This window comes from Glycine max, chromosome 8 (assembly GCF_000004515.6).
Source record: "Glycine max cultivar Williams 82 chromosome 8, Glycine_max_v4.0, whole genome shotgun sequence".
In the NCBI taxonomy this organism is placed as follows: domain Eukaryota; kingdom Viridiplantae; phylum Streptophyta; class Magnoliopsida; order Fabales; family Fabaceae; genus Glycine; species Glycine max.
In genome coordinates, this window is record NC_038244.2 from 23,093,294 (window position 1) to 23,103,059 (window position 9,766).

The following is a 9,766-nucleotide window of genomic DNA, read 5'->3' on the forward strand; positions in this document are numbered from 1 at the left end:
ACCTATAGTCATATGTTAATCAACATCCTTAAAATGATTTCAATTATATTAGGTGCAGCTAAATCTGTATGGCAAGAGGATCGTGTCCCATAATTTTATGTTACATGCTGGTGCTTATGTCTTGTTGGCTTTTTACTCTCCCTTATATCCTATGCACAAATAAAGTTGTTTTCACGAGTAAGAAGAAGTAAGATGAGTCATTCATGTTCATGAGTCCATGATTTTAGACAAATGAATTGGGTTGGAGATGTGTCCCACATCTATAAGTAGTGGGCCCAGGCTTTTTGTATTGTGAAAGAATCAAAACAAAGAGTAATGGGGGGTGGTATGATGAAAGCGACCACGGGTCAATGTAGGGGTGTAAGTGTGTGTGAGTAAGCATGTGGATTTGGAGTGCACATGTGCATCATAAAGCTGCCACTTTGACCAATCAAACCTTTTCTCACTGGTTAACTGAATCATGAGGTTTCCTCTGTTCATTGGGCCCTAAATCGGATCAAGATTTTCCATTCTCTTTTTACAGATATAGTATTTTTTTTTAAATTAAGTTTATTTTTAATGTGAACAAATAAATATATTTTTTAAAAAAATATAATTTATTACATTGTAGATGTAAATATACTAGTAATTTTTTTTTTTTAAAAATATTTTTTCTTCAAAGAGTATATAAAAATAAGGCAAAGAGTGAGAGAAGTTTAACAGTATTTAAAATCTGATCCATCATCTATGATATTACACGCATGGCACTAGATTACACGAGTGCAAGAGACTGAAAGAGTTGTGTTTGAACTTTGATGCTATATGAATTCTTTGTTTTCCCTTAACAAAGTTGGGAGAAGGGGAGTTTTTTTTTGGGTAGACTGTAGACAAGATTTGAGTGTTTGTCAAAAGAGAAGCCAAAATTAACTATCATTATCATAATATCAAAATGATTAGTAAGAATATTAGTTGTTTTAAATTGTAAAAAAAATTAACTTATTGATTATGAATTAATTATTTTTAAAAATAAATGAAATTTAAAAAATGATCTTAAAACTATTTTTTATATACAAAATAAAATTACATTTAAAGTATAAATATATTTTACGAACTATATATAGTATATATGTATTCACAATTGAATTTTAATAAATGTTATTTTTTAACATTGAAAAAATAATTCTATTTATCATGAAATTAGTTTGAAAAGTAAAAAAATAAATACAATACAGTACAAAAAAAAAAATAGATTGCTATCATAAGCCCACAACCGGATTTTGCTTTCTGTACGAAATTACTTGTCTCTTTCTTAATTATCTACAAATATAAATTTATATTTAAACATATTTTAAATAATGATGACTAAGTTGAATAAATTAAATAGGCTAATTTGACAAGTCAATCCACCTTGTCTTGTCTTCAACCCGCCGAGCTAGTGAATTAAGCGTGATAAGTTGGTTGAGTTGGTGGGCTAAATCATCCTAACCCCACTTTAATCATTCTAGCATTTACTAGTGAAAATGATTGTATCTAAAAAAAACTAGTGAAGGCTTGAACTATATCCCCGTAGCATTTATTCACCCTCACACAGATAGTTTTTCGGCTAATCATTTTATAAACATTTTAAAAATTAAAAAAAGTAGTTCTTTTCCTAAAATGATCTATTCTCAAATACACATTCGGGCATTTTTTTCTATCTCAAATATTAACATTATTAAGCTCTAACTATGTAACGTTAAATTATTTTTTATTGTGACAATGTTATAAAATATATTCACTTTATTTATGATTAATTTTTATTGAATAACTAACTAACGATTTTTAGTAAAATTTGTTCTCTCTAAATTTAGTATCACTTAGATCATAAATTAAAATTTTCAAGTATGAAAATTTATTTAAGAAATTACCTTCTCACATCAAATATTTTTTCATAAACTTAAGAATCAATTCTCAAATAACATATTTAAGAAATATAATTATTTGTCAACTATACAATACCATAATGATAAAATTCACATTGCATATATGTTGCATTTATTTTATTTGGATAGGAATTGATGGACATGCAACATACATAATCTGACTAGACTTAGAGAACAAGTATATTCATAGAGAAACATGTATTCAAAAAAGAGACATCAAGTCCGAACAAAAGTGTGCACAAGAAGAATGAACCTCAAATGCTGAAGATATTCTTCCGGTGCCCTTTCGGCCACTAAATGCAAATATATATATGTTCTGAAATATGAAGATCAAGCAAACTACGTTGGTAAATATTAGCTCCAAACATTAGATGAAAATCTATAGTATACCGTAGAAATTATAAACTAAGTTATGAATGGTCACTTAATATAGTTTAATCGCTATGAATCTAAAAGAATAAAAAAATAGTAAATTATACTTATATTTTATCTGTTTTTTTTAAATTACACTCGATATTTTTGTTACATTATTTTTATTCCCCTTTTGTTAACATTGTTGACTAACGTCAATTAAAATATGTGAACAAATGAAATTATTTTAATATCTTTGTTACATTCGTACTTCCTTTATTTTTCTCAAATTACACTCGAACTCCTTCCCTTTTTTACATTAAATTTACTCTCCTTTTGTTAACGTTGTTAACTAACGTCAATTACAATATATGAATAGATGAAATTTTCTTAACAAATTCACAATTAATTTTGTGAATGAACTTTTATTAAGACAATAATACTTTTTTTTTTAATATTTAACTCTTACTTCATTGTTGTTAACACTTGAAGAAGATACACCTCTTAATTGAGACATTATATCAAACACCTAGTCATATATCAAAAATAAATATTTTAAAGAATTAGAAGGTATTTGTAGGATGAAAAAGGAAAGAATGTCATGTGTAATTTGAAAAAAAAAAATATAAAAAGTGGGAGTTTAATTTACTCTAAAAAAAATTAAATTTCTTATTTAGTCGAGCTTAATTAAATGGATAATTTTTTAAATGACGTAAAGAAAGAATATAACTTTTAATTTCATGTTTTGCGCATTCAACGAGAATTTTGAGGATGTAAGATATTTTTAATATATATTAAAAAAAGTATCATATTAAAATGATTTGATACTAAAACTCTTGATAGTATAATTATTTATTAATAAAAATCAATCTATTAATATAGACATTAAAAATTTATATTTATAAATAATATATCATATTAATAATTATTTTTATTATATAAAAAAAATATTTTCTATCCGTAATCAAGAACTCATATCTCAAAGCTAAATTGGTGTTAGAGACAAGTAAAAAAATAATAATGAAAAGAATGAAAGAGAAGGAAGAAAGCTGCTACTAAACAGCTAGTTCAGCTCAATATCTATTAAGCATATTCCTACAATATTCACCACACACACCACTAATCGATTAAACGTATTAAAGGAAGTATTTTTGTGATTTGACAATTTTAAGGAGCAGCTATATATATATATATATATGTTTGACTAGTGTCAAAGAGGAATATTAGAGCTTCATATCCATTTCTTTTTCTAAATTCATATTTATTTGAAAGAGTAGAATATTACAGCAGCTGAATATGGTCCTCAGGAATAATTCATACTATACATTTCTTAAGTTCTCACGATTGTCAAGGGAAAAGAAATCAACAATATAGCCTACACGTAAAAGATGCAACAGTAAGGAAGACAAATTTACGCCGGTAAAAAGTGTGGAAATAATAATTAGTGCGTTTGGTATAGCATCTTTATGCCATGTTAACGCATAAGTTAGTATGGTTAAGTATATTGAATGTACATTTTTTACTAACAACATATAGTGAGTGTCTTTGCATATTACCAAAATCGTGACGGATAATTCGTAAATTTTCTGAAGCAATTTACGATCGAGTAGCTAGCTTTAAAGACACTGTGGTATTAAAATCAAATTTGATTCATTGCACCACCATTCATAGCATATCATTATATCTAACAGGTATTAAGGAATGTCATGGATGAACTCAAATAAAGAAGAAGAGATATCTTGTGAATGAAACTATTATAATAGAGAGAATATCTGATAATAGAAAAAATGGATTAGAATTGTGTTTATTATTGATTGATGATTGTTGGTGTAGTCTTACACCATAATCAATTGGAGTAGAGACAGGTTTGCTTCCTAACATGCCTGCATCATGCAATATATAAAGAACATATTTTCTTTAATAAATATTGATCCCTTATTTATTGTGAGCCACTTCAAATCCAAGAAAAATTTTCAAGTCATCAAAGTCTTTGATTCTAAAAACTTCATCCAGAAGCTCAGTGATGAATTTAATCTCTAGAAGATCATTGCCTAACAAGACAATATCATCTACATAAACCAGTAAAGCAGTAGAAGACTGAAGATGTTGTTTAAGAAACAAAGAATGATCAGAGGAATATTGTCTATAACCATGTGAGGTGAGGAAAGTGGACAATCGAACATACCACAATCTACTGGCTTGTTTAAGGCCATACAAAGATCTATGTAATATGCAAACTTGATTAAATTTGGTTGAGTGCATAATAGGAGGCAAATTCATGTAAACCTCCTCATTAAGGTTTCCATGCAAAAAGACATTATTCACATCTAATTGCTTTAAATGACAGTTGTTAACAACAACTAAAGCAAGTAATAATCTCACATTAGTTATCTTAGCCACTGGGGAAAAAGTATCAAGGTAGTCTTGACCTTCAATATGAGTATACCTCTTTGCTACTAACATAGCCTTATATCTTTCTAGTAACCCATTAGCCTTGTATTTAACTTTATAAACCCATTTGCATCCAATAGAAAATTTGTTAGGAGGGAGGTCAGTCAAAATCCAAGTACGATTATCCTTTAAAGCCTTAATTTCAGCATTCATTGCTTTGATCCATTTGTCTGATTGGGAAGCTTCTTTAAATGACTTAGGTTCTGTCTTAGAGGATGTAGCCATGATAAAACTATGGTATGTACGAGACACTTTTGTAAGATAAAACAGAGACTAAAGGATAACGAGTACTTGAGGATTGACCAGTAACAAGTGATGTGAATGTAGTGTGAAAGTCTTGAAACTTCTTTGGTATAGTTCTTTCCATGTCAGATCTTCTAGGAGCAATAATAATTGGTGAATTTGATGGATCAGAAGAAGTGTTTGAGGAGCCCAATTGTGAATGATCAACAAAAATGTTAGGTGACTGAGAATTATCAGGGATAGTAAAGTGTGAAGATGATGAAGAAAAATCCAAATCCTTACCATGATCATAAATGGTAGGATAGGAATGCACAAGGAATGTGGGAAAATATTGAAAGGCACTAAGAGAGGCATAAGGGAAGCAATTTTCATAGAAAATGACATGTCTAGATACCTTTGTGGCTCTAGTGGAAAGATCAAAGGTAATGTACCCTTTAGTGTGAGGCTTGAAGCCTAAGAAAACAGAAGCAAAAGCTCTAAGATCAAGCTTTTTCCTGTTATTAGTGAGAATGCTAGTGTAGCACAAGCAACCAAAGACTTTTAAGGAAGAAATGTCATATACAGTGCCATATAATTTTTCAAAAGGAGACATATTATTATAAATGGAGTTGGTAAACAATTGATAAGTAAAACAACATGTTGTAAAGCAAAAGACCAAAAAATTGGTGGTAACTTGGACTAAAAAAAAAGTGCTTGAGTAACATTTAAATGCTGATGTTTTTTCTCTACTATTCCATTTTGCTGTGGAGTTTCAACACGGGAAGTCTGGTGTATTATACTGACATTGTGATAAAATTGTTTCATGGTAAACTCAACACCATTATCTGATCGAATAGCTTTCACTTTTGTATTAAATTGCCTCTCAACATACGAAATAAAGGCTTGTTAGTGAGTTTGAGTCTTAGCTTTAAAAGTCATTATAAAAATCCAAACAAATATAGTGTGATTATCCACAATGGTAAGAAAATACTTGTGTCCATTCAAAGTAGTTGTGGCACAAGGCCCCAAATATCTACATGTATCAAAGCGAAAGGACTAGAAGCATAAGAGTCACTATTGGGAAATGAAAGTTTTCTCTGTTTTGCTATATGGCAAGTGTCACAAACAAAAGTTTTACCACAAATCAACAAGTTTGTTTTAACAATTGCAGCATATCATATGAAGGATGACCTAAACGAAAATGTCAAACATCAATGATTTCTTTATTAACACAGACTTAACAAAAATGAAATTGTTGCTAGCCTTGGGAAATGAATTGGCAGCAAGTACTCTAAGCTTGTATAGACCTTCCACTACATCAATTGTACCTATCTAGCTACTTATATCCTGAATCAAACATGAATTAGAAAAGAAAGTTAACTTGATATAGAGATTAAATTGAAATTGAAAGATGGCAAGTATAACACATCTACTAAGTGTAAAAATTCAATAAATTTGACTGTTCCAGAGTGTATGGCTATGACTTGTTGACTAGCAGGCAGGCGAACTACTATGGAATTTATTTCTCTATATGTAGAATAACAAGTCAATGAGGATGCAATATGATCTGTAGCACCAGAATCCAAAATCCATGTTGTAGCCTCAAGCTTGTGAGCATTACAAATAAGGGATAGTATATATTACCTATGCTTGATGTATGAGCAGAACTTGTACCAATCTAGTTAACTTGTGATCCACGAGAGCTATTATTGCTGGCAGCCAGTAAAGACGTAAGTGCTTGATACTGTTAATAAGTGATTTTAATATCTTGACCAATATCATTAGTCTATGAAGTTGAAACATTTTTTTCCCTTAATTGTGTTATTAATTGAAGCTCCTTGAGGTTTATAGAATTTGTGACCAGGTGGATAGTCGTGCTTGTTATAGCACTCATCCACTGTATGATTAGTGATACCAAAATAGGTGCAAACTTTACCATTGTTATTTTTGCCTCCTATCCCCCTCTACCAAAACCTCCTCTACCTCCTCTATTGGAGAAGAAATTAGGTGGAAAATCATTTTTCTTATAACATGTTTCTGTTGTGTGATTATCTCTACCGCATTAGCTGCAAGAATTAGATGATCCTGTATTAGTAGAAACATTAACCAAACTTAGATTGCCAAGTGCATTAGAACTTGCAAATTGACTTTCTTATTGTGCAGTATAAGAGAAAACTTTGTTAATCGATGGCAAGGGATCCATCATGAGTATGCTTGATTTAACATGATTGTACTAATCATTGAGACCACAAATAAACTCCATTATTCTATCTTGATCTTCCTTTTCTTTACTTCAACAACAACATCACAACCACATTTAGAAGCACATGTACACACAGGATCGGGTCGATAACTCTCAAGCTCATCCCAAATTGTTCTTAGCTTTGTAAAATAATCATTAATATTCATGTCTCCTTGTTTAATAGAATCTAATTTGTGTTGTAAATTAGAAATTCAAAGCAAATCACCTTGTGAGTATCGTGCTTTCAAATCGTTCCAGATATCAACAATGTTGTCCATCCATAAAATGCTTTGACAAATGAAAGTTGCAACTGAGTGTATAAGCCATGAAACCACCATGTTATTCACTCTTTTCCAAGCTGCGTACAATCTATGATTCGAGGCTAGTTGAGGAAGGTAACCATCAACAAATTCTACTTTGTTCTTCACACTCAAGGCCGTGAGAGCTCATCTTCTCCAATAATTGTAATTTATTGGATCCAGAAGAGGCAAAACTAATGCGATTGCTGGATTTTCACTAGGTCATAGGTAGTAGGGACTATGAACACTGAGAGATTCATCTTGTTCTTCACTCATCTTTAAGAATCAACAGAGTACTAAACGGATTGAACAAACAGACATGAAAAATATGAAGGATAGAGTAGCGCAGCAGAGCTCTTCAATTAAATGTCATGGATGAACTCAAATGAAAAAGGGATATCTTGTGAATGAAACTATTAGAATAAAGAGAATATCATTATAGAAAAAATGGATCAGAATTGTGTTTATTATTGATCGATGAGTATATAGTATTTTGCATTACTTAAATATTTTTTATAACAGAAAATTAAGTACCTCTAACTAATTATAATAGACTTAATTAGTTAGGTAACTAACAACTAAGTCAAGATAAACCAGCAAGGTTAATAATATCAACCTACCCAAACAAAACTATTCCGAAGAAATTTAAAAAAAAATTGCAGTGTGGAAGTCTTATGAAACAGTGACTCAGAGGAGACAAATCAAGAAGTGGATAAAACTGTAAAAAAAAAAAAAATCATGTCCAAGCAACCATGATAAAAAAATGGAAATAAGGGTCATATCATCGGGCGCACCCACAGGTGATGCACAAACTCTTTTTCAAAATGCAATATAATGTAACTTTGAGTTGACAAGACCTCAACAAATAGAGCCTACGTAAAAGACACAACACACTCATGAGCTCATAAGCACCAATTTGTGCCCTTCTTATGTAGGTATATAAATATAGGTCTTAAACATCTTCATTTTTAACTTTTACTTTGACCTTTAAAGGCAACATTCTCCTCCATTTAATCGAGAAAATGTTCAATTATTTAGTGTTCTTTTTTTTTTTTAATCACTACAAGCTGAAAACCTTGAAACTTACTAATTAAAAACTATAGAAACACCTTATTATCATTAGCTTATTCTCAATGGTTTTTGTAGCATACGTACCCCATACAAGATGGACAAAATAAGCCAATTATAATTTATTCTTTCAAACTAAAGAGTTCTTGATTCAGAATCAAAAGAAACAAATCGATCTATATCAAGTGCAAAATAGAAACTGAATTTTTATTCACTGCTTTCACCATTTGCACGTAGAGAACATACATTTTTTAGGCATGATATGAAGGAAAATTGTCTCTAACGTTACTTTCTCTGCTATTTACATAGGGAATAATAATAATAATATTAAAAAGAGCTAGCAAAACATTTATCTTTTTTCTGCATGCTTTAACTTTGATCCTTGGCTATGGCTTCTAGGACTCTAGTGTGTGCTGCTGATCCACGATCGATATGATGAGCAAAGAAGAACGTTAAACACTATAATGGTTGTTGATGAGAATGATTCTAGTCATGCCAGCAGAGAAGCATGACTACACATCTTCTGATAATGTATAGTCTTCCTTTCTGCTCTTTGAGGTACCCTCCAAGCCTTCTGCATGAAACTTTCTTCTTTGAACCTCTCGTGGAGTCTTTGCTCATCTTTGTGTCTATGCTCCTTCCTTTCTTTTTGTTAACTTACACTTTGTAGTGTACAGAGACAGTGTGTGTGTTGAAATTAACTTGAAACCCCTTGAAGCAGTGTTACAAATGGGGCTCCAAAAGGGCTTCTTATAGAGCGAAATGTGTGGTCCATGGTTCCGAAAGAAAATGTCTATAGGCCCCCCAATTCAGATTCCATGCTCCCATTCTTTCTCTCTCTGCACCAAAATTTATGTGGCATCAACCACCAAAATAAGTGGTCGGCCATTGAATTAAGCAAAATTAACAAATAATACTAATGTTTAGGTGATGCTAAGTAGTAGAAGGCCAATGTTATCTTAGATTTTTGAGCTTTCCATTCCATGGTTTCGGGATAATATAAGAACCTCATAATTAGGCCTAGAAACAATGAAGCTTCCTTGTCATGTCGTTTTGACTATATTCTTCAATTATTTGTGACACCTATATCCGTGTGAAATTTCCCTCTTCAAAATTTAATCAATGACACATTTGAAAGAACTTCTAATAACTTATCTGAATACATTCTATCTTATAATTAAGTTTATTTATAATGATTTCTTACCTTTTTTATTTCTATATTTGAGCTTTAT

At 30.7% G+C, this 9,766-nt stretch overlaps 1 protein-coding gene across 1 annotated transcript; it reads right to left on the reverse strand.

The window, feature by feature from the left end:
• Positions 1-8,873: 8,873 nt before the first annotated feature.
• On the reverse strand, positions 8,874-9,388 carry LOC100793631 (uncharacterized). The gene has a single exon (XM_006585770.4). The coding sequence runs from the start codon at positions 9,153-9,155 to the stop codon at positions 9,021-9,023; it is 135 nt and encodes a 44-aa protein (XP_006585833.1). The 5' UTR covers positions 9,156-9,388; the 3' UTR covers positions 8,874-9,020.
• Between the last annotated feature and the right edge of the window lie 378 nt (positions 9,389-9,766).

What these genes read in the sequence shown, in the direction of transcription:
- LOC100793631 (XM_006585770.4), bottom strand. Translation starts at nt 9,155, where the DNA reads ATGAGCAAAGACTCCACGAGAGGTTCAAAGAAGAAAGTTTCATGCAGA.